The 25,709-nt window shown below is 39.9% G+C and overlaps 1 protein-coding gene and 1 long non-coding RNA gene across 3 annotated transcripts; one reads left to right on the top strand and one right to left on the bottom strand.

The window, feature by feature from the left end:
• On the top strand, window positions 1–21,418 carry LOC122430998 (tripartite motif-containing protein 77-like). 2 transcript variants are annotated; one of them, XM_043452010.1, is made up of 7 exons: window positions 1–141; window positions 12,783–13,197; window positions 14,418–14,513; window positions 17,097–17,327; window positions 18,626–18,648; window positions 19,343–19,440; window positions 20,700–21,418. In XM_043452010.1, the coding sequence occupies exons 2-7, from the start codon at window positions 12,787–12,789 to the stop codon at window positions 21,191–21,193; spliced, it is 1,353 nt and encodes a 450-aa protein (XP_043307945.1). In that variant the 5' UTR covers window positions 1–141; window positions 12,783–12,786; the 3' UTR covers window positions 21,194–21,418. The 2 variants fall into 2 exon arrangements, with proteins under 2 accessions (XP_043307945.1, XP_043307946.1); XM_043452011.1 differs by lacking the exons at window positions 1–141; window positions 17,097–17,327 and having other exon boundaries at window positions 12,787–13,197; window positions 20,700–21,193.
• On the bottom strand, window positions 19,838–24,158 carry LOC122430999. Its single transcript, XR_006266420.1, has 3 exons — window positions 23,773–24,158; window positions 21,668–21,822; window positions 19,838–20,001 (listed from the first exon to the last, which is right to left on the bottom strand). It is a non-coding gene; the product is annotated as an uncharacterized LOC122430999 (long non-coding RNA).
• Window positions 24,159–25,709: the final 1,551 nt, after the last annotated feature.

Here is a 25,709-nt window from a genome sequence, read left to right as displayed (position 1 = left end):
AGGGCAGCTTCTCTCGCTCGCTCTCATCTCCTTGCCTTCCTGAACGTGGACAGCGGGCAGAGACAGAGAATCAGTTCCTGGTGTTGGGGACAGACAAAATCAGGCAACAGCGGCTCCTTGAGAAGAAGCACCAACTGAAAGGTGAGAAATGTGAGTTGTATAAAAGAAGACTGCCTTGCTTTTGGTTAGTGTTTGTCTTTCCTTGTAGTTTTCACTGAGCTTTTAAGAAAGCCTGTAAATTAAAGTTTCAGCCTCCTCTCTGACCCTTGTTTGAATAAAAATGAAACCAGGATCATATTATGTGGAACAACACCACCCGTGGTCCCCTCGATGGGGGTTACCCAGAAAATCTTCAAAGAAGTGGAGTTGTGCTGAGAGCTGCTCTCTGCACCTGGAGACTCCCCTCTGGATGCCTTAGTGGTTCTGAGTTTGCTTCCATTAACGAAGGAGGCTTCATTACAGTTCATTCTAAGGTCTGTGGATACCGCAGAGACAGCCATCTACATCCTCTTTCCTAATACAGTCTTGCACTCATATTTTTGCTACTTGCAAATTTGTAAAGTACCAACAAAATAACAAAAATAAACTACTTTAACTCATATTACATAAATAGCATCTATTAGTGATTTTGTTAATGTTTGTTAATATTTTTGGTATGAGTATTTTCTTTATTTTAATTTTGTGTTTCATTAGAGAAAGTTTTAGTAAAAAATTAGCCAACAAAATTTACTGAGATGGACTGGTAAGTTTGCTTTCATATATATTGAAATAAGGATTGAGGGGAAGATAAATAGAAAAGATCCTCATGGTGTGAAATCAGTTATAGGGTTGATATCCTTCTTGGGAAAAATTCTGAAGCACATTATGAGTTCAATTCAGTGCTCAGTCATGTCCGACTCTTTGTGACCCCATGAACTGCAGCATGCCAGGCCTCCCTGTCCATCACCAACTTCCAGAGTCCACCCAAACTCATGTCCATTGTGTCGGTGATGCCATCCAACTGTCTCATTCTCCATCATCCCCTTCTCCTCCTGCCCTCAATCTTTCCCAGCATCAGGGTCTTTTCAAATGAGTCAGCTCTTCGCATCAGGTGACCAAAGTATTGGAGTTTCAGCTTCAACATCAGTCCTTCCAATGAACACCCAAGCACATATTCTAGGGATTAAATAATGTTTTATTTTATTTTTTCATTTATTTTTATTAGTTGGAGGCTAATAACTTTACAATATTGTAGTGATTTTTGCCATAGACTTTCATGAATCAGCCATGGATTTACATGTGTTCCCCATCCCAATCCCCCCTCCCGCCTCCCTCCCCATCCCATCCCTCTGGGCCTTCCCAGTGCACCAGCCCTGAGCACTTGTCTCATGCATCCAACCTGGGCTGGTGATCTGTTTCACCCTTGATAGTATACTTGTTTCAATGCTATTCTCTCAGAACATCCCACCCTTGCCTTCTCCCACAGAGTCCAAAAGTCTGTTCTGTACATCTGAGTCTCTTTTTCTGTTTTGCATATTGGGTTATTGTTACCATCTTTTTAAATTCCATATATATGTGTTAGTATACTGTATTGGTCTTTATCTTTCTGGCTTACTTCACTCTGTATAATGGGCTCCAGTTTCATCCATCTCATTAGAACTGATTCAAATGAATTCTTTTTAATGGCTGAGTAATATTCCATTGCGTATATGTATCATAGCTTCCTTATCTATTCGTCTGCTGATGGGCATCTAGGTTGCTTCCATGTCCTGGCAATTATAAACAGTGCTGCGATGAACATTGGGGTGCATGTGTCTCTTTCAGATATAGTTTCCTTGGTGTGTATGTCCAGGAGTGGGATTGCTGGGTCATATGGCAGTTCTATTTCCAATTTTTTAAGAAATCTCCACACTGTTTTCCATAGTGGCTGTACTAGTTTGCTTTCCCACCAACAGTGTAAGAGGGTTCCCTTTTCTCCACATCCTCTCCAGCATTTATTGCTTGTAGACTTTTGGATAGCAGCCATCCTGACTGGCGTGTAATGGTACCTCATTGTGGTTTTGATTTGCATTTCTCTAATAATGAGTGATGTTGAGCATCTTTTCATGTGTTTGTTAGCCATCTGTATGTCTTCTTTGGAGAAATGTCTGTTTAGTTCTTTGGCCCATTTTTTTTGATTGAGTTATTTATTTTTCTGGAATTGAGCTGCAGGAGCTGCTTGTATATTTTTGAGATTAATCCTTTGTCTGTTGCTTCGTTTGCTATTATTTTCTCCCATTCTGAGGGCTGTCTTTTCACCTTGCTTATAGTTTCCTTTGTTGTGCAAAAGCTCTTAAGTTTAATTAGGTCCCATTTGTGTATTTTTGCTTTTATTTCCAATATTCTGTGAGGTGGGTCATAGAGGATCCTGCTGTGATTTATGTAGGAGAGTGTTTTGCCTATGTTCTCCTCTAGGAGTTTTATAGTTTCTGGTCTTACATTTAGATCTTTAATCCATTTTGAGCTTATTTTTTTGTATGGTGTTATAAGGTCTTCTAGTTTCATTCTTTTACAAGTGGTTGACCAGTTTTCCCAGCACCACTTGTTAAAGAGGTTGTCTTTTTTCCATTGTATATCTAAATAATGTTTTTAAATGTGTGATATTCCCACCTTTCCAAAAGATTTTGTCATCTTTGAGGGGACTCTTGTCTCTGAAGAAAAATAGCCTGGTGGGCTATAATCCATGGGCTCACAGAGTCGGACACAACTGAGCGACCAAGTACAGCACAAGATCCTCTTTTTCCCCAAAGACCCTACTGAACCCACAATCAGAATTCAGCTTTCCTTTTTCTTGATGAGACCCATAGTCCATCAATTGTCCCTGAATACAGGGACTTAGAACCCTGAGTGTGGAAAACAAATGAAATCTCCAACCTGGATTATAAACACAGATATATCTGTTTTCCTACATCATTCTTCTATAATAAATTTTAAAAGTTTCAAAAATCTTTTAAATGCTTTTCCTGAACTCAGCTACCTTTTGATGAGGTTGTTTTCCTTTCATCAACTACCATCTCAAATTTGGTTTTTCTTTTCTCTGTTGCTTTATTTTTATTAGCTTTTCCTTAAGCCTCTCTACTTTTCTTCCAGTTCTTACATTTTTGTCTTTCTTGTGACTGTGCTCCCTCTCTCTTTTGTTGTCATTTTATACTTGATAATAGTAGCAATTAACTCTTCTACAAGGCACTGATCCAATTACCCCTCTTTGAAATAGGTACCTGGTTTGTTTTGCAAATGGAGATATAAAATCTTCTCAAGGCAGCAGGGTCTAGAGAACAATGGGTCTAACTCAGCAATTTAACTTCAGAATCTGTACTCTTAACCACAGACCACAGTGGTCTCTAATGTCTTTTTCACTTTGGGTGTTAAATTGCAGAAGCTTCATGCCAACTTCTTGAAATGGGAGTTTTCTACCACCAAGAATTGGAGAAGGAAATGGCTACCCACTCCAGTATTCTTGCCTGGGAAATCCCATGCACAGAGGAGCCTAGTGGGCTATAGCCCGTGGGGTTACAAAAGTGTTGGACACAACTCAGCAACTAAACATTAACCACCGAGAATAGTTTTGAAATGTGCAGAAAATTTTGCCTGTTGCCTCCTTTATCAGTATCTCATGTTCTCTACAACTTTGCTGATATTGTCCAAAAATTATCTTTCTCTTGGGTTCATCAATTAAAGCAAGGGCAATTTACTTTGGACCAGACACTGTTTGAACTCCTTTTTCTCTATAACTGCCCGAAGGTCACTGTAACCCTTTTACACAACTTTCTCTACAATTACATTTTTTTTTTTTTTTTGTATTGCTTTCTCTAAGTGCCTCTCTACTCCTGGTATCTCTTTTGTTTCACTCTCATCTCTGATCCTTTGGACTTATATTTTCTTCTTCTTCTCTTCCTATGATATAATACCCTAAATCCCTTGTCCTGTAAGTCACGACCTCCACACATGTTTGTGGAATCAGTCAGAACAGAACCTTCACTCCAGTTTCTTGAAGTCACATCATAGGAAAAAGACTGAACATTCTGGAAAGCTTCACCTTTTGCCACCTCCTCTTTAGGGTCCTACATATTTACTGCTGGTTCTCAGGTAAGAACTGGTGGCCCTGATTCCTCATTCTGGGATTTTTTAGATGATCAGCACATCGTATGTTATGAGAGGGAACAGCAAGAGCAGAGCCCTGGCATGTGGTTTGTGCTGAGGTCTGAGTCAGACAGGGGATGGAGGAGAAGGGAGAGGATTGCAGGGTGGCTTTGTCAGACATCCTGGTTCAGTAGGACCAGAGTAGAGATACACATAGTAACATGGTCAAAACAGTGTGGCAAGGACGGGGCCCGTTCCTTCACAGCAGTATGGTAATACAGACACTAGATTTTAGGAGAGATGCCACGTCTCAGAGACTGCAGCGGAAATTTCCACAGCCCAGAAGAGTGGGGAGGTCAGAAGAACTCGCCTGACTGGCCCTCAGAGTATGGGAGGCACAGAGACGGTGTGAACAGAGCAGTCTCTAAAGATGGGGCCACGTTTCAAGCTCTGCAGGCCGCACTGACTGGGAAGGTCCAGGGGATGTCTCAGCTATGGGTTTTTAACATCTGTCTATTACAGGCAGGATATGCCACTCTCTCCTCAGGAAGACACACATGGACCGAAGTCCACTGGGCCTTTTTATTTTTTATCATTTTATTTACTTATTTCTGTCTGTGCCGTGTCTTCGTTGCAGTGCGCGGCTTCGTAGTGCGGTGGCTTCTCTTGCTGCAGAGCATGAATTCCAGCAGTTTTGGCATGTGGGCTCAGGAGCTGCTGTTCCCCAGGTCCAGAGCCCAGCCTCCACCGTTGTGGCACCTGGCCTTTGTTGCTCCTTGGCATGTGGGATCTTCCCGGACCAGGGATTTAACCTGTGTCTCCCACATTGGCAAGCAGGTTCTTTTACCACTGAGCTCCCAGGGAAGCCCCAAGACCTGTATTGATGAGACTTTCTAGTGAAATATGGAGACATCAGAAGGGGCTTCCTGCTGAAGAGAGGTTCTGACCTTCACTCCATTGGCCTGGAATTACTAAGTCTGTTCCTGGTGCCCTGTGAGGAGGGGAACATCTCTCCCATTCAGTACTGTGCTTATCTGTATCAATATGCCTTTTACTGTGTTGTATTCAGAGTGACTGTCCAGTTGACACCAAATCCTTAAAGGGCCCTCCTACATAAAAAAATATTTATTGCGCCAAATTTCCAGAGAGCTAGAGAACCATTTAATAGAAACCTGGAGCTTGAAAGGTAGATCTATAAAAGACTCATTGAATCCAGGCCTTCACTCTCTGGATCCAGATCCCTGAGGTCAACTTATCAGGAAGAGCAGATATAGCAAGATTTATTCCTCCCCTCCTCATTCCAAAAGAGACTCAACAGTATCCCATTTCCCATTCTTTTCCTACAATGTAACTTCAGTCCTGCTCACAATTGAAAGTGTCCCATCCCTTTGAATCTGGGTAGGGTTATGACCACAACAGGTGAGATACTCTGAGTTGCACAATTCCTCTTGACAATATTGGGATGGAAATAACTAGGAAACTGACTACCAGGCTGTGAGGAAGCCCATGAAGCTACGTGAATGATTAGGTGGAGATATTCTGGGCAACAGCCCCAGCAGAGGCAACCCAGATGGTGTCATCTGCCAGACTTGTGAGTGAGGTCTTTCGTGTTTCTAGTACATATTCAGCTTCCAAGAGAATGACTACTAGGTGGGTCTATAGACCCAAGAGACTCAGGATACCCGGGAGTCTTCCAGAGCTGCTCTTCTTAAATGATCCTCATTTGTCTTTAGTCTAACATGAGATGAGGATTATGCTTCAGGTCTTCAAATATCAATTAAAACTCCTACCTTGTGTGAAATCAAATTGTATGCGTATTCCCATTTTCCTAAGTCACTTTAGTCATTGACCATAGGTCCCTTTGGATAAGGACTGGGTCATCTCTACAGTACATACTTGTCATGATGTCACAGAGAACTTACTCCTAGGGATGTGGTTACCTTATCAATCAAGGAGCTCTAAGTCTGAAAATAATCTCAGTCTGGAAAGAAGGATGATTAATTAGAGAAAAAACCCCTCTGCCTCCTGATAATGCTTTCTTGATTTCTTCTGTTTATATCTTACAGCAGTATTCTGGGCTGCTCTTGTGTCTCTTCTGCCCCTGGGGGTGCTATTCATTTTATTAACTATCTCTGCAATTCCATGTGGCTCAGGTCATCTTGGTTCCTGCTTAACCCTTGCTAGTCATTACACAGATGCAGTCTGCTGGCATCTGGCAGTTAAATACCCTATATCTGATTGAGATCAGTAGCCAAGCTCTGTAAATACTTTTATCACCATGCCAATGCTGGAGAGGACAGCTACCATTGAACTTCATTCTGAAGCTAGATCTCTCTCAGCAGCATATTTGTGATAATCTGGGTGGATAGTGTATCCTCTTGGCTTTATTGATAAACACAATGCTGTGACTGATCTTCTGATTTCATAACATATTCACTTCAACATGAAAATGCCCTTTTGCTTTTTAATCCTGTCCTGTCCCATCTTACACAGCAATTTTTGCATTTCATTGTTAAGCATGGGCCATCATTTTTCCAGGCTTGTAGGAGCCTACAAGCATCCAATGTGCCCCATCTTCTAATGTCCTTGTCAGACTGTTATATTCTGTATCCTGAGGAAGTGTCCCCAGACCAGTAAACTCTCTCTTATTCTGTTTTATGTCCCAGCCCCTTGATCAAGTATTTCAAAATCTAGTCCTAAGGGAACTCTCACAATCTCTGCCAGTGCACACTGGATAATTCTCCCAGCTTCTTTGGGATACAGTCCCTTAATTCTCAGTTAGACCCAGTGTCTTCATGGTTAGGTTTTGCTGAGGATTAAAGAAGCCAGGAGAGAATCTGAAGGGCTCCCTATTGACTCTTAGGGGAGAAACCTCTCCTGTGTCTACATAGCAGTTCCAGGTTTAATAGGAATAGGGAGATACCTCTGCAATCTCTGTGGATCCAGAGAAGTCTTATCTTCTGTCTTGCCAGTCTATTCGGTTCATTTGGATAAATACATTGGAGTGAAATAGAATCTGCCTGCAATGCAGGAGACCCAGGTTTGATCCCTGGATCAGGAAGATCCCCAGGAGAAGGGAATGGCAACCCACTCTCCAGTACGCTTGCCTGGAGAACTCCATGGACAGAGGAGCCTAGTGTGTTAATTTCTTTCATGGATTGTGCTTTTGGTGTTTTATCTGGAGAAAGGCTATTCTTTCTACAGTGAAGTGCTGATCAAAGTGAAAGTGAAAGTCATTCAGTTGTGTCCAACTCTTTGCGACCTCATGGACTATACAGTCCATGGAATTCTCCAGGCCAGAATACTGGAGTGGGTAGCCTTTCCCTTCTCCAGGGGATCTTCACAACCCAGGGATGGAACCCAGGTCTCCAGCATTGGAGGTGGATCTTTACCAGCTGAGCCACAAGGGAAGCCCAAGAATACTGGCTACCATTACACGTGTAAAAAAAAAAATCAGCCGACTATATCTCTGCAGGTCTCTACTTTCAGTTTAGTTCTAATAATCAGTATGTCTTTCCTTTTCCCAATACTGTGTGTTTTTAGTACTATAGAATTCTACTAACTTTTAAAATCAAGTAATGTGAGTATTCTGATTTTATTTCTTAGGATTGTTTTGGCTATTCTATTTGTTTGGTAGGCCATAATACATTTTAATGGAGTAGGCAATGGCAACCCACTCCAGTACTCTTGCCTGGAGAATCTCATGGATGGAGGAGCCTGGTAGGCTACAGTCCATGGGGTCTCTAAGAGTCAGACACGACTGAGCGACTTCACTTTGACTTTTTACTTTCATGCACTGGAGAAGGAAATGGCAACCCACTCCAGTGTTCTTGCCTGGAGAATCCCAGGGACAGAGGAGCCTGTTGGGCTGCTGTCTATGGGGTCGCACAGAGTCAGACACGACTGACGTGACTTAGCAGCAATACATTTTAAAACCAGTTTGTATATACCTATAAAATTTTTCTAGAGTTTTATTAGAGGTTACATTAAATTTATAGATCATATAGAGGAAGATTGCCATTTTAACAGTATTAAATTGTCCAATGTATAAACATGATATAATTCTCCATTTATCTAGATCTTGATTCTTTTCTTCCATTGATATTTTATTAAAATTATAACTAATTATTTCATTTTTTTGGCATGCACATGTGCCAAGTCACTTTACTTGTATCCAACTCTTTGTGACCCTATAGACATAGCCCCCCAGGCTTCTCTGTCCATGGGATTCTCCAGGCAAGAATACTAAAGTAGGTTGCCACGTGCTCTTCTAGGGGATCTTCCTGACCCAGGGATTGAATCTACATATCTTATGTCTCCTGCATTAGCAGACATGTTCTTTACCACTAGTGCCACCTTCATTTTCTTAAAATTTAATAATTGTGTTCAGACATAATTGACAAAAAATAAACTCTACATACTTAAAATGTACAATTTGACAATCTTTTGATACATGTATACATTTACAAATCCTCCATCAAAATCAAGATAATGAACATATCAATGCATTACCTGCAAAAGTTTCCTTTGCCCTTTTCTTTAAATTGTAGTATAAGAACACTTAACATGAGATCTACTCATTTAACACCTTTTTAATGATACAACAATATCATTAACTATAGGTACAATGTTGTTTATAAAACCTCTAGAACTTGTTGCATTTGGCTAATTCATTTTTTGAAGTTATTATAAATGTAAGGTTTTTAAAAATTCAAATACAAATTTTTCATACATGTATGAGGGATTAAAATCAATTTTTATATATTGACCCTTTGTTTTCTGACCTTGATAAATTTGCTTATTACTTCCAAGATGTTTTTTAGTAGATTCTTTGGGATTTTCTACACTCATAGCCTTATCATCTATGAATATATGTAGTTAGCTTAAAATATTGTTGTTTAACATGAAAAGATGCTCAACATCACTCATTATTAGAGAAATGCAAATCAAAACCACAATGAGGTACCATTACACGCCAGTCAGGATGGCTGCTATCCAAAAGTCTACAAGCAATAAATGCTGGAGAGGGTGTGGAGAAAAGGGAACCCTCTTACACTGTTGGTGGGAATGCAAACTAGTACAGCCACTATGGAAAACAGTGTGGAGATTTCTTAAAAAACTGGAAATAGAACTGCCATATGACCCAGCAATCCCACTTCTGGGCATACACACTGAGGAAACCAGATCTGAAAGAGACACGTGCACCCCAATGTTCATCGCAGCACTGTTTATAATAGCCAGGACATGGAAGCAACCTAGATGCCCATCAGCAGATGAAATGGATAAGGAAGCTGTGGTACATATACACCATGGAATATTACTCAGCCATTAAAAAGAATACATTTGAATCAGTTCTAATGAGGTGGATGAAACTGGAGCCCATTATACAGAGTGAAGTAAGCCAGAAAGATAAAGAACATTACAGCATACTAACACATATATATGGAATTTAGAAAGATGGTAACGATAACCCTATATGCAAAACAGAAAAAGAGACACAGATGTACAGAACAGACTTTTGAACTCTGGGGAGAATGTGAGGGTGGGATATTTCAAAAGAACAGCATGTATACTATCTTATGGTGAAACAGATCACCAGCCCAGGTGGGATGCATGAGACAAGTGCTCGGGCCTGGTGCACTGGGAAGACCCAGAGGAATCGGGTGGAGAGGGAGGTGGGAGGGGGGATCAGGATGGGGAATACGTGTAAATTTATGGCTGATTCATATCAATGTATGACAAAACCCACTGAAATGTTGTGAAGTAATTAGCCTCCAACTAATTAAAAAAAAATAAAATAAAATACAATCAGAAAAAAATAAATAAATAAATTTAGAACTTTCCAAAGGCAAAAAATATATATATATATATATATATATATATATATATATATTGTTGTTTAGTCACTAGCTCATGTCCGACTCTTTTGCGACCCCAAGGACTGTAGCCTGCCAGGCTCCTCTGTCCATGCGATTTCCCAGGCAAGAATGTGGAACGGGTTGCCATTTCCTTCTTCAGGGAATTTTCCTGACCCAAGGATCAAGAAAATGCATCTCCTCCATTGCAGGCAGTTTCTTTACCACTGAGCCACCAGGGAAGCCCCGTTCAAAATATACCTCTTTAAATAATCTTTGTCCACTTTCAGTAATACTATATTGCTTTTCATTTAATGTAAAATCCATATAATATTTCCTATTCCTCTTTTCTATTTCTTATGTCATTTTTGTCATAAGTTTCATAAACACATGGTACATTGTTAACTATTGCTTTAAATAGTAAGTTAAAGAAATAAAAATATAAGAGCTTATGTTTTGCCTGTATTCAATTTCCAGTGTCATTTGTTTTTTGTGAGTAGATCAATTTTCTTCTTAGTATCATATGCTTTTAAATCAAGAGCTTCTTTGTGTATTTCTTGTAGATTAGACCTGATAGCACTGGATTCCCTCAGTTTTTCTTTCTTGTTTGTGAAAAATTCTAGTATTTTACTTTTGAAGTATATTTTCACTAGCTATGAGAATTTTGGGTTAATACTTGTTTTCTTTCAGCAATCTAAAGATGTCACTTAATTGTTTTCTTGTTTGCATGTTTTCTGCTATAATTTTTATCCTTATTTTTCTGTGCATAATCTTTATTTTTATTTTTCCTATTGCTGTGGCTCCCTTAATGAATTTCTCTTTGTAAAAAAAAAAAAAAAAAAGAAAGAAAGAATTTCTCTTTGTTATTGGTTTTTATTCAGTTTCAATATAACTTGCCTAGTTGTGTTTTTGTTTGCTTATTTGTTTTGTATTTTCCTGTTTGATAGTCTCTAAATATCACAGATCTGTTTTATTGTGACTGACACTAATTTTGGAAGAGCCTCTACCATTATTTCTTTAAATGCTTCTTTTGCCCTGTTGGGTTTCCCTGGTGGCTCAGCTGGTAAAGAATCTGCCTGCAGTGTGGGAGACCTGGGTTTGACCCCTGGGTTGAGAAGATCTCCTGGAGAAGGAAAGGTTACCCACTCCAGTATTCTGGCCTGGAGAATTCCATGGACTGTATGTATAGCCCATGGGGTCGCAAAGAGTCGGACATGACTGAGTGACTTTCACTTCACTTTGCCCCATTATATCTTCATTTTCTTTCTGGAAATCTAATCACACAGATGTTAAACAATGTTAAACAACACTTAATGTTGTCTTACTGCTCTTTGATGCTCTGTTCTGTTGTAACATTTTACCCTTGGATTTTGTGTTTAGTTTTTGTATTTTACACTGACATACTGCCGTGCTCACTGATAATTTTCTTACTTGTATTTCACCTACTTCTGAACCCAAACATAAAAATTCTCTGCATATGTTATATCTAGCCTATCTGCTTGTCTTATAGTTTTCATCTGTCTCCTGAAATTACCTATCTTGCATGTTGTCAACATTTTTTTAATAAAAGTCTTTAATATACTAATCATAGTTATTATTTTTTAATTAATTTATTTATTTTAATTGGAGGCTAATTACTTTACAATATTGTAGTGGTTTTTTTCCATACATTGACATGAGTCAGCCATGGGTGTACATGTGTCCCCCATCCTGAAGCCCCCCTCCCACCTTCCTCCCCATCCCATCCCTCAGGGTCATCCCAGTGCACCAGCCCTGAGCACCCTGTCTCATGCATCGAACCTGGATTGGCGATCTGTTTCACATATGATAATATACATGTTTCAATGCTATTCTCTCAAATCATTCCACCCTCGCCTTCTCCCACAGAGTCCAAAAGTCTGTTCTTTACATCTGTGTCTCTTTTGCTGTCTCACATATAGGGTCATCATTGCTATCTTAGTTATCTTAATAGTTCTAATATCTGTTTTATATCTAAGTCTGGTTCTGATGATTGCTTTGTATGTTTAGACTAAATTTTTCTTGCCTTATGACATGCCTCATGATTTTTGTTGAACCCCTGACATATTATATAAAGCAGTAGATACTGTGCTAAGTTCTTTTTGTATGCGGTGGTAAACACAAACTTTCTTCTGCTAGGATTTTAAGTATAGAGATTTGTGTTAATTTAGTCCAGAATTGGCCTCTCCAGAATTAGGTAACTATTGTTCAATGCCATTGTCAAAAACTGTTTCTTTCTATGTTTTTGTTATCCTTAGACTATTGGCTTTTCTCCTCAGGCTGGCTCATGCTGTGATCACAAAATGGCTATGCAAGTGGGCATTATATCTGCAAAATGTCCAGAAACAGAAAAAGCCATCTGTTTATTCCGTGCATATCCTCTGGAACAAAAAATTTTTTTTTCTAAAATTGTCCTAGGAGTTTTAGTGTCTTATTTTATTGGCCAGGATTGGAACAAATACCTAGTGCTAACCAATCAGAGAGAGTAAAAAAGGGGAAAATTGTGATAGTTTTGGACACAATGTGACCCACTGCCTAGGAATGAGCCCAGAACCTCTGATTTCTTTGTCTTTGAAAAAGAGATAACATATGTGGAAAACACTGGATTTCCAATAGGGAAATGAGAAGTAGTGCTGGAGGCCAATGGTGGAAAATAATAATGCATTTTACTGGTCTGTAGGACTCTCTTTTCCTCACCATCCTCAAAACATGGGCTGTCCTCCTACAGTACATATGTGCATTAGCAAGAGAAAGCTTAAGCTCAGTTCACATGCCACGGGTAAACACAGTCCTTTCCTTTTGTTTCCTTAGAAACATGGCATCTGCTTCTGCACAGTGTCTCCCCAGTGAGATCATCTGCCCCATCTGCCAGGACACGTTCACAGACCCTGCCACGATTAGGTGCGGGCACCGATTCTGCACTCCCTGCCTCTGTCTCTTATGGGAAGCCGCCCCAACAGTTACTTGCTGTCCTGTGTGCAAGGCGGTGTCTCCGAAAATGGACCTCAAGAGCATTATTCTTGCTAAGAAACATATTCATTCTACCGGAAACTCAGTTGTCTGCCAGTTACCTGGCTCTGCCAAGCAGATGTGTAGGACACACCAAGTGATAAAGCTCTACTTCTGTGAAGCCGACAAGAGCCTGCTGTGTCTGTTCTGCTCTTGTTCTGCACGGCATGCCACTCACGAACACCATTCAATAATGCAGGTTGCAGAGCACTACAGGGTAAGTAATATCTCTGACTGCACTTTAAAATGTGGAGGACCCTGTATCTGATAGGCACTGAGGAAAACACATTGGTTAATAACCATTATCATTTTATGCTATTAACAAATACAATTTCTGAACACCATGTGCCAGGCACTATGGTGAAATCTAGAGAGAAAGCAGTGAAGAAACTAGGTAACATCCTTGCTCTCCTGTGTTTAAATTCAGTTGGGCTGAGAGGAATGATGATGAAATTGATGAGGATTAGGATGGTGGTATTTCAGAAGTAATGTGGTAGATGGGCTTCCCTGGTGGCTCAGACCGTTAAGAATCTGCCTGCAATACAGGAGACCTGGGGTTGATCCCTGGGTCGGGAAGATCCCCTGGAGAAGGGAAGAGCTACCCAATCTAATACTCTTGCCCGGAGAATCCCATGGACAGAGGAACCTGGTGGGCTACAGTCCATGGGGTCGCAAAGAGTCAGATACAACTGAGCCACTGAGCATGCACACAATGTGGGAGATAAATATCTAGTTTCAGTAAGAGTCATTGGCTACTACAAACATGATTATAATGAGCCTGTTCTAACTATAGCAGATTTAGAAACACTGGCCAACATTTTCTAACAGTGCCACAGGAAAACTGAGGGCTAATATTTCACAATTAAATATAAAGCAAGAGACCTCACAGAATGAATTAAAAGGTATTCCTTCCTCTTCTATTATTTTAGAAGAGTTGGAGAAAGGTTAGTGTTGATTCTTCTTTAAATGATTGGTGCCTTTCATCAGTGAAACCATCTGGTTCTGGGCTTCTCTTTGTTGGAAAATTTTTCAGTATCGATTCAATTCTTTACTACATATGGGTCTGTTCACATTTTCCATTTCTTCTTGAGTTAATTTTGGTAATTTGTGTCTTTCTAGGAATTTGTTCATGTTGACTTAAAAAAATGCATAATGTGAAAAAAACAAAACAAAAGCAAGATTCACTTCTGAAAATTGACAAGGTTATTATAAATTCAATGCTAGATTCCTCAGATAATGGATTACATTTTTCAAATTTAGACATTCTATCTTTGCTTGATCTCCTCAGATTTAGGAGTTAGTATTCCAAAGGAAAATCACTGACCTCTCTGCTCTTTTTACTGTTTGTCCCATGTTCATCCCTTTATATCTTCTTTTAGGTATCTGAAATGTACTAACTTTGCTTTTCTAGTGCTCCAAATTATAGTTATTTTGCAGGAGCACCTTCTGATGCAAATGAAGTCTATTTGGAAAAAGAAACAGGAAAATCAACAAAATATAAAAAAAGTGACCAACATATTCAGAGCATGGGAGGTAAGTCACAGACCCTGAATCCCTTGAAGCCAGTTTGGAACAAATATCCTGGTAACTTACAGTGGAAGAACTTGAATTAAATCATAATGTCGCCTGAGAGGGTGATCAGAGAAAGCTGCATACGGAAAAACATGACCTTCAACGTATGATTTCATGTTGAATGACCCCAATAAGTAACTAAAAATTTTTTCCTGATTTTCTTGATAAAGCAATATCTACCACTAATATTTCAGCAGAGACAAGAAAATGCAGTATCACAAAACAAAATACAATGGTCACTCAGATGGAGGTAAAAAAAGAGTTCTGTAGGAGCTTAATAAACTTTGAATGTTAAGCTTCTCAAACAAATAAAAATCATCCTGAAGCTAATGTTTTAGTAGAACCTGTAAATTCATAACATAGAGATCTAAGGTACAAGAAAGCTAAATATGAGAAAAAATCATGGAATTATCTGGGGCATGTAGATAGCTCCTATTAATTAGTACATAGGGTATGAGGCAGGCAGTGAGAGATATGGCCGGCAAGATGCCAAGCTAAGGATGTGGGGTTTTATTATTCATTGGTTCACATTTATGAATGGAGAACCTGAAACTAAAGAAGTTTAAGTACATTTTCATTTTCAAAGAACTCAGTCACTTCTAAAGAAGACACATCAGCAGGCTATTTTACAGAATATTTCTGTAAATATTCTGTATGTAGTGCTGTAAAAATACTGGGCAATAACAAAATTACCCTGATCATTTAGGATGGCTTTCCTAATGAACCTTTCTTTCATAGGAGGGCATGTGATGTGTTCCTCACTGTTCTAGGTCCATAGAGAGATATGGGAATGGGCAAAAAGGAACAAAGCAATGACTTCAGTAGGATATAATCTTGTAAGAGGAGTCACATAACAAATAAAGAAGAATAACATTTACAATACATCACATTTGTAAAGTTCTTGGAAGAAAATTAAAGAAGATATATATAAATAGTACAGGTTTGGGGGATGTATGCTGGCCAGAGAACACCCATCGTGACAGTTACATCAGGGTAGAGATCTACAAGATCACAAAGGTAGTGAGCCAGAAGCTCTCTGAGAACACATCCTTCAGGAGCACAGAAGACAGAAGCTATGGTCCGAAAGTTTGGGTCCCCCCCAATTCAAATGTTGAAATTCTAACCCCCAAAATGATAGTGTTAGGAGGTTTGGCCTTTGGAAAGTGATTAGGTCATTAGGAAAGAATCCTTATTAATGGGATTCTTATAAAAGAAGCCCTAAACAAAAAAAAAGAAGCTTAGTAGAGACTTGCCCCTTCTGCCATGTGAGGACACAACCAGAGAATGGCTATCTAGCCAAGGCATAGAAGAAACCTAAATGTTCATTGACAGATGAGTTGATAAAGAAAATGTAGTATATTTATACAATGAAATACTACTCAGCCATGAAAAAGAATGAAATAGTGCCCTTTGCAGTAGTAGCATGATTGGATCTAGAGATTATCATACTAAGGGAAGTAAATCAGAGAAAGGAAAATATCATATGCTATCACTTACATGTGGAATCTAAAAGAATGATACAATTACACTTATTTACAGACCAGAAATAGGCCAATAGTCACAGAAAACAAGCCTACGGTTATCAAAGGGGAAAGTGAAGGGAGGGACAAATTAGGAGTTTGGGATTAACGTATATAAACTATTCTACATAAAAATAGATAGACAACAAGGACCTACTTTATAGCACAGGGAACTATCAGTTCAGTTCAGTTGCTCAGTCATGTCCAACTCTTTGCGACCCACAGACTGCACCATGCCAGGCTTCCCTGTCCATCACCAACTCCCAGAACTTGCTCAAACTCACATCCATCTCATCCTCTGTCATCCCCTTCTCCTTCCACCTTCAATCTTTCCCAGCATCGGGGTCTTTTCTAATGAGTTGGCTCTTTGTATCAGATGACCAAAATTTTGGAGCTTTAGCATCAGCCCTTCCAATGACTATTCAGGGCTGATTTCCTTCAGGATTGACTGGCTGGATCTCCTTCTATCCAAGGGACTCTCAAGAGTCTTCTCCAACACCACAGTTCAAAAGCATCAATTCTTCAGCACTCAGCAGGGAACTACAATCAATATCTTGTAATAACCTATAATGACAAAGAGTTAGAAAAAAGAATATAGCTATACACATGTATATGGATAACTGAATCACTTTACAGTATACCTGAAACTAACACAATATTGAAAATCAATACTTCAACAAAAAAATACATGCATATGGTAAAAAATGAAAACCAAGTATGTGAATGTGATTTGTAAAGTGGAGTATATTTTAATTATTATTAAGTGGGAAAAAAAAGATGCCTATTTAAGAGGTGGGCTCTCACTGTACACCAAACCTGCTGGCACTAATCTTCTATTTCTTACCTTATTGAACAGTGAGAAGTAAATGTCTGTTATTTATAAGCACTCAGTCTTCAGTACTTTTGTTATAGTAGTCCAAATGAACTAAGACAAGCATTCTATATATAACACATAGACAACAGTTGATAAGGGAAGAATAAAACCATCCAAATACATTATCTAATTAATCCAATGTCACTGCAGGGTTTTATAAATCTACGACTGGTGATGATACAAGCTGAATACCCTAAAGTGTGTCAGTATCTCCAGGAAGAAAAGCAAAAACATTTAGAGATGTTGGCAATTGAAGGCACAGTTATTTTTCAGCGACTCAATAGAAATGTAGCCAGAATGATTCATATGGGGAAACTCCTGAGAAAAATATATGAGGAACTGAAGGAAATGTGCCTTAAAGCAGATGTGGACATGCTCCAGGTAAGGACTAAGGAAGGATGTTGGGTGCAGAACAGCAACCTGCTTGGAAAGCACTTATATCATTTGACATTATATCCTCTTTGACTTCCATTATATTTCTGACTCCAAAGTCCAGATTCTGACTCTTCTACCTCTGTGATGGCAGGTTTTGTTCCTCCAGCATAACCTGGAGACAAAACATCAATTTTGCCTTCTATGGAAGAAGGAGGACTATGTGGAAAGATTCAAGTAACAGACAGAAAAAAAATCTCCCAAACCTTCTTATATCCATCTACCATACAGTTGCCCTTCCAACTCTACAGGTTTTGCATCTGGGGACTCAACAGACCACTGATGGAAAATATTTTTAAAGAAAATTCAGAAATTTGAAATAAGAAAATCTTGAATTTACCAGTGCTGACAATGATTTACATAGCATTTACATTATATTAGGTCTTATAAGTAATCTTGTTATTTAGTCACTAAGTCATGTCCAACTCTTTTCAACCCCATGACCTATAGCCTGCCAGGCTTCTCTGTTCAGGCAAGAATACTGGCTGTTCATTGTTCAGTTGCTAAGTTGTATCCGACTCTGCAACTCTGTGGATGGCAGCACTCCAGGCTTCCCTGTCTTTCACTAACTCCCGGAGAATACTGGAGTGGTTGCCACTTCCTTCCCCAGAGGATCTTCTCAACTCAGGGATCTAACCCTTGTCTCCAGCTGGGCAGGTACATTTTTTACCACTGAGCCACCTGGGAAGCCTTTAAATAATCTAGAGATGCTTAAAGTATACAGGAATGTGTATACATTATATGGATATACTGTGCCATTGTATATAGGAATTTGAACACCTGATGGATTTTAGTATCCAAGGGGGATCTTAGAATGAATTCCCCTCATATGATGAGGGATGACTGTGTTAAACAGATAATTTATATTTGCACTTGATAATACGTGTAACGTGTAACCGTAGGGTGCATTCATCCTTTCTATTGTGAAATTCGAGATTTGGAGTCCACACACCAAAGAACTTTGGGGAAACCCCTGTGAATACTTCTGTATATCAAGACAAAGAACAGTCATTCATGCACCCTAAGAACATTTGACTTTCAATTTTGTCAAGATTATGATCTTGTCAAGTGTATGTAAATGTGAGACTGGATTTCACATTTATAAGGAGAAGGGAAATGACAAATGATTTTATCCAAGGAAGAAAACTGGAAATAATGAATTTCCCAGTATAATCTCATATCCTCAAACTAGACTTAACAGGAGAGTTTGTGCTGAAAACTAAGCCTTCTTCACTTTTTCTTTACAGGGTGTGGAAGACACAGTGAAAAGGTAAGTTTGCCCCTCTATTTAAATCATGATAATTATGACAGCGATCAGGCTATTTCTGCTAAGATGAACCCTCCCTTTCAATGAGAAGTTTCTTTCTCTCTGTATTTATTCCTTCCTTCTCTAATAGCCTGCCAGGTTTTATATAGTCTACCCTTTGGTGACAGTATGTTTGAGAGGAGCACAGTTTCTATTGCAAGGCTTTCTGTAGAAGTTGCAAAAAGACGATTTTTCCTGCCCCTAATTTCCAAATCTTAGTTATCCAAGGATTATTCCTGGTCATCCATGGGAAAGGCAGATAAACTCAGAGAAGGAGTAGGTAGAAGGATGCTGAGAAAAGGAGTGAGGTAGAATTCATCAAGAAAGAACATACAATAGTGCTGACGTTTCATGTGTATTAAATGGCAAGTTCCAATAATTTTCTGCCTATTAGATTTCAGGAATTAAATGAGAATTGCTGTGTGGATCTCCTAGGGAAGCTAGAAGGAAGGAAACAGACACAGTTTTGATTGAGGTGTCACATTCTACTAGGTTTGATATGCCAAAAGCAAGGAAGCAGATTATAAAATATAATAGCAACTGCAGTGTTCCTCCACCTGAGCAGTTAAATTCATACCCTTTAAAGGTAATTATGAGGATTCTGTTGAAGCATCATCAGTGGGTTGCTAATGATACCTCTTGGCCTTTCTCTTTACAGGAGTCAGTTAATGCAGCTGTACATTCCCCAGCCTTTGGACCCACAGCTCAGTACATGGACCATCACTGGGATGTTGGAAAGGCTTAACAGCTTCCGAGGTGAGAGGCGGCACTCTGCGTGAAGGCAATCACATTTCCTACATGAGTAGATAACACATTGATGATATCTCTTCACCACTCTGTCTGTTCTTTGTAGAAAACAGGGGAGCATGTACATATGCAAACCCTTATAACTTATTTATTTTATTGCTAATTATCAGTCAGAAAAGTTAACTGAAGCCTGTCAAAAATAATCAAACATGACACATAGTTTTTTATACAGCTACTTGCAGTGAGTTAAAATAATAATAATAAAAAGAACACTTTGACTTATAAAAATGCGTATCCATTCAGTGTATTTATGTGGATATTGAGATTCCTAGAATCACCTTAATGCTGTTATTTAAATTTTTACCTGAATATTAAAGGTAATGTTTGCATGTGAAAAATCACAAGACTTTCAAAAAGCTTGAAAACAATCCTTAATTCATTGTGTAGAGGCCTCCCTGAGACAAACGCAATTGGAGGTGAGCCCGGCGGACAAAGGAGAAGCTGGACTAAGATGGGATGAGTTGGATTCTGATTTAGCAGCGACTCCATTAGAAATTCTGGGAGAAATCACTGCAAAAAAAGAGCACATATAGATATTTGGTTTATTTTATTTTTACTTCCTTAAATGTTAAGCCCTTATAGCCTAGGCAATGTGATCCCTATTTAGGACTAAAAATAGCAACAATGTCATATGAAATATATATTTATTATGATTATTTTTAATTTTGTGATGATTGATTAATGAGATGACTTAAGGGCCATTTTGCTATTTTCTTGACATCTATGAATGGACTCCCAAATTTTTGGTGAGGTAGTGAAAATAAGCCAGAGTCTGACATCCTTATCTTTATGTATTCTCAAAGTTTTCCTTCCTTCAGTTGTACAATTAGAGATTTTCTGGCTCTTTAGATAGATAAGAAGCCCTTCCTGTTCTTTCTATGTATTTCCAGCACACACTCTGTATAAAGGGTGTGGTAACACAGGGTTTCGAACATCTGTGATTAAAGGATTCTGGAACTAGCCAGTATTGCCACACTCGTGGGAGCTAATTGTTACAAGCTCCAGAATTTTAGGAGCAATTACTTAAGGACTGGCACCTTGAAACTGGTCATGGTGGGTTGAAATATTCCCAGCAAATAAGACAAATCAGTTTTGCTTCGTTTCAGAGATTTGGTTGCTAAACATTTGTCACAACACCACTGCACTTATATGTTCCTCAGAACTTGAAATTGCTGTTCCCTGACTTCATTGCTTTCGTTTTACTGAAGTGTATATTACGTTGGATGGTAAAATAAGAAACTGTCACGTGCCTCTGATTGAAGCCCTGAGATGTCTACAATGCAGTCCTGTCCATCGAGATGTGCCTTGGGACCCAGCACGTCCAGAGAACACTCCTACATGGGGTGCTCAGACCTTCACCACTGGCAAACACTACTGGGAGGTGAATGTGGGCAACTCCTGTGATTGGGTTATAGGACTCTGCAAGGAGTCCTGGACAGGCAGGAGTGATATGCTGCTGACCTCTGAGGACATTTTTCTACTGCTGTGTGTCAGGAAGGATGGCCATTTCAGTCTCTTTTCTACCTTCCCGTTCTTACCCCACTATATTCAAAGACCCCAGGGCTACATAGGGGTGTTTCTAGATTATGAATGTGGTATGATAAGCTTTATTAATGTTGCCAGAGGTTCCCTCATTTGTAATTTCCTCTCACGATCTTTCTCTTTCCCTCTCAGACCTTTCATTTGGTGTGGACCCAAATGATCAGAAACAGGCCACAAACCTGACCAAGGTCTTGGTAATTCTAGTAGCTGAGGGGGCTCCTATCCTGTTGACTTCTAGAATGGGGAAAATCAATTATAACTTCACTGTGTTTAACTTCATTTTACCTTTAGGACTTATAATGGCTGCATTATTTTTTAAAGCGGTGGTAATGTTAATGATGTCCATTTGTCTTTTATATTTTATTTAAATAAAAGCAATCACTTTTATTTTATTGGGTAGGGTATAGGCACTTTTCATTTGCCATCTGAACTTGCTAGAGATCAAAGAACACATGGGTGTGGAAACCCAGTCAAATGCATGAATGCAAAGCACAGAGAATTCTTCTTCCAGAGAATCCTTGTCAAAACTCAAGGGCAGCATAGAAGTTTCCTCTCCTTCCACTCATCTGGCTAAATTCTATTCCCCCTTTAATCCTTGCTTTACTTAAGTAAAGTAGATCAATTATAATACGACCTCAAGAACAGCTTATTCTTTCCCTTTGCAAAGCTCACAGTAGACTTTGGATCTTCTTTTGCAGTGTTCAGACTGCAAAAAAGGAAGGACGACATCCGTCCTCTTCATAACCACATTCCAGGGACAAAACACCAGGTTAAGGATATGAAAGACATCTGAAAAATATTTGAACAAATGAATATGTAGGAAAAACATTAAAAGCAAAGGCTATATAACCAAAAACATTTACTATCGTGTAGACACAGTCAGTAGCTCAAGAAGTGATGAGAAACATTAAAGAAGTGAATTAAGTTATTGTCCAGGTTCGTGGCTCAGAAATTCATTTTAGTGGGCAAGATATAGATTTAGTGTATGATTTGATTCCCTCAGTGTTGCTCTTAGTAGTTCTCAATGATGAACAAATTTTCAGGAATACACACATATTTTTACCAGAGCAATAGTAGTACAGATAATAAGGCTTAGCTGCTTGGAATCTGCAGTATTTTCAAGGAAGATACACAGAGTGAAAATACTCTGAATATATATTTTCAAGGATGGACAATGAACTTTATTTCCCACATATACAAAACATCCAAGCTGTCAACAAATTTCATCTCAAAGAGTGTTACTGACTGAGAGATTAAAACTTTGCAAAATAATCAGACATTGAAATCCATCTCTTTGGGGATATATTGCCCAACATAATGACTCTAGTTAACACTGTTGTATGATGGATAAGAAAGCTGCTAAAAGAGTAGATTCTAAGAGATCTTATCATAAAGAATGTTTTTTCTTTTTTCTTCTATTTTCATATATATATATATGAAGTGGAGTGTGAAAGTGTTAGTCACTCTATAGTCTGACTCTGACTGATTCCGTCAGTTGTGTCCAACTCTTTCTGACCCTGTGTACTGTAGCCTCTGTCCATGGAATTCTCCAGATAAGAATACTGGAGTGGGTAACCATTTCCTCCCGGGGATCTTCCCAACCCAGGGACAGAACCGGGATCTCCTGCATGGCAGGCAGGAGGGAAGCCCATATATATACATATAAATATTTCTCTTCCCACTCTTCTTTCTTCCATCTCTGCATCTTTTGTTCACTCTCTTTACAGAGAAAGTGGCTTAGGGAATAATCTCCGCATTAAATGTATTTCTATGAAGTTGTAGCTGAAAATAAACTTTAATTAGAGTTTCAAGTATTTGCTTAGGGATTACTTAAAGCAATCTAATAATGCCCAGGTGGCACTCAGTTCAGTTCAGTCGATCAGTCCTGTCTGACTTTTTGCAACCCCATGAACTGCAGCACGCCATGCCTCCCTGTCCACCACCAACTCCCGGAGTTTACTCAAACTCATGTCCATTGAGTCAATAATGCCATCCAACCACCTCATCCTCTGTCCTCCCTTTCTCCTCCTGCCTTCAATCTTTCCCAGCATCAGGGTCTTTTCCAATGAGTCAGTTCTTTGCACCAGGTGGCCAAAGTACTGGAATTTCAGCTTCAACATCAATCCTTCCAAAGAATATTCAGGACTGATCTCCTTTAGGATGGACTGGTTGGATCTCCTTGCAGTCCCAGGGACTCTCAAGAGTCTTCTCCAACACCACAGTTCAAAAGCAGCATTTCTTAGGCGCTCAGCTTTCTTTATGGTACAACTCTCACATCCATACGTGACTACTGGAAAAACCATAGCTTTGACTAGACCGACCTTTGCGGGCAGGTGGCGCTAGTGGTAAAGAAACCGCGAGCCAGTGCAGGAGAAGGAGATGAGGGTTCATCCCTGGAGGAGGGCGCAGCAACTCGAGTCTTTTTGCCTGAGAATCCCAAGAACAGAGGAGCCTAGCGGGCGACAGCCTATAGAGTCCCAAAGAGTTGGACACGACTGAAGTGACTTAGCACACACGCACAATGCCGTTATTTTTGGAAGGGATCCAAAAATTGTTGCATACCTAAACTTTTTAGATTGATTCTGACACCAGCCAAAATGGGATAAATTGCCCATAGTATGTCTTATGTACAGATAACTGAAAACTCAGAATCGACTATAAACAGTAACTATGTGAGGACTGCGAAAAATTAAAAGTGGAAAATGAAATGAGGAGAGAAGTTAAAACTGGAATCATTACCCACAATGGAGTTGGATTTTGTGGAACTGTTTTTCCGCTTCTCTTTCCCGGCATTGACTGAAAGGAAGGGAGACAGAGCTCTCTGGTTTGCACAACTTGAGCATGCAGCAAAAGGTCACACACAGACGCCTGCTCTCTGGTCAGAGAACCTCCAGGGCAGGCCTCCCGGCTCCCGGCGGCCCCCGTGGGCCTCAGATCCCTTTAGCAGGCGGAGGCGCCCTGCCACCGGCCTCTCCGCTCGCAGGGATGCCGCTCCTCCCGGAGGGTCCCGCCGCCCCAGGGCTCGGTAAGCGTCGCGGCCGCTCTCTGAGTCCCCGCTGAGCCGGCTCGGTCTACTGTGCTCGGCCGAGTCCCGCCATGCCCCCCGTGACTGCTGCAGCCCCTCTGGCCGCCTCCCTTCCCCGCACCCGGAAGAATTTACCAGGTTGTCGGTCACCTATGCACGCATGCGCAAGCGTCTGTGCTCCTTGACTGCCGTCGTGGCCTTCTCTCGGTGACCCCATGGAGTGTAGCCTCCCAAGGCTCCTCTGTCCATGGGATTCTCCAGGCAAGAGTACTGGACAGGGTAGTCATTCCCTTCTCCAGGGGATCGTCCCGACCCAGGGATCCAACCCAGGTCTCCTGCATTGCAGGCAGATTCTTTACCATCTGAGTCACCAGGGAAGCCCCAAACCACCTATTCTTCAATTTAAAAAGAAGGGGAACATTTTCTTTCGCGATACAGTTGTTCAGGGGCCCAGTCGTTTGGGACTCTTTGCAACCCCATGGATGGCAGTACGCCAGCCCCCCCGTCCCCCACCGTCTTCCGGAGTTTGCCCATGTTCGTGATCATTCATGGTGATGCCGTCTAGCCATCTCATGCTCTGACGCCCTCTTCTCCTTCTGCCCTCAATCTTTCCCAGCATCAGGGACTTTCAGAGTGAGTCGCCTATTTGCATCAGGTGACCAAAATGCTGGAGCTTCAGCATCAGTATTTCCAACAAGTATTCAGGGTTAATATCTCTTAAGATTGACTGGTTTGATCTCCTTGCTGTCCAAGGGACTCTCAGGGGTCTTCTCCAGCACCACAGTTGGAAGGCGTCAATTCAGTAATACAGTAATAATCAATTAACAATACAGCAGACAGTATCAAAAAACTGTTCAGATCTTTCAGAATTCAAAGATATTGCTGGCCATGTCCACACCTCAAATTTCTCACATTGTTAAACAGCTTGGTATTGTGACTGGTTATTTCTTAACTGAAGGAACTTGCCACTGTGGCAAAAGCAGAATATTCCAGTCAAAGTCAGATTTTGAATTACTATAAAGGTTTCCTAACTAAGAGTCATCCCCCTCTCCAACGGTTTTCCTCCTGTATAAAAAAACAAAACAAAATAAAAATACAGTTTTGTTGTTGGTGTTAGTTTCCTCCAGATAGCTTGGACTTCCACAGTTTGATTCATCCTATAGCTCCAGGTGGTGAGTCCTATTTGGTCTGAAAAATCAAATAATTATAGTACCAGCCAGGGACTGGTTTAACAAAGAGTAGTTAACTAAACTTTTCTACTTCCATTATTTCATTTAAATTTCACAACCATCCAAGCAGGATTTCTTGTTCAAAATCACCCTGCTGAGAAGTGTGGGAGTAAGAAATCACTTTTGATCCAAATTAAAATCCACAAGTCATCAAGTCTCCTAGATCAGGCAAAATACAAGCAACATGTTGTTTCTAAGCAACTATGTTAATTAAATCACTAAGTGTTTTCTGGCAAGTTGACAGTTCAAGGGACAATCTACCAGCTTGAGGATGTAATGGTTAATAAAACAACATTCTTATAAGAGATAATCAGAGATTAAAAAAAAAAAACACACAGCTGTTAAAATGAAGAAATGTACACAGTGCCACTGATCTGTACTTCTGCCCTCATCCATGATCTAGAAAATACTTAAAGGCCTCC

This window comes from Cervus canadensis, chromosome 29 (genome assembly GCF_019320065.1).
Source record: "Cervus canadensis isolate Bull #8, Minnesota chromosome 29, ASM1932006v1, whole genome shotgun sequence".
Classification (NCBI taxonomy): Eukaryota; Metazoa; Chordata; class Mammalia; order Artiodactyla; family Cervidae; genus Cervus; species Cervus canadensis.
The sequence above is the reverse complement of the archived record's forward strand: the minus strand, read 5'-3'. Positions and strand labels throughout refer to the sequence as shown.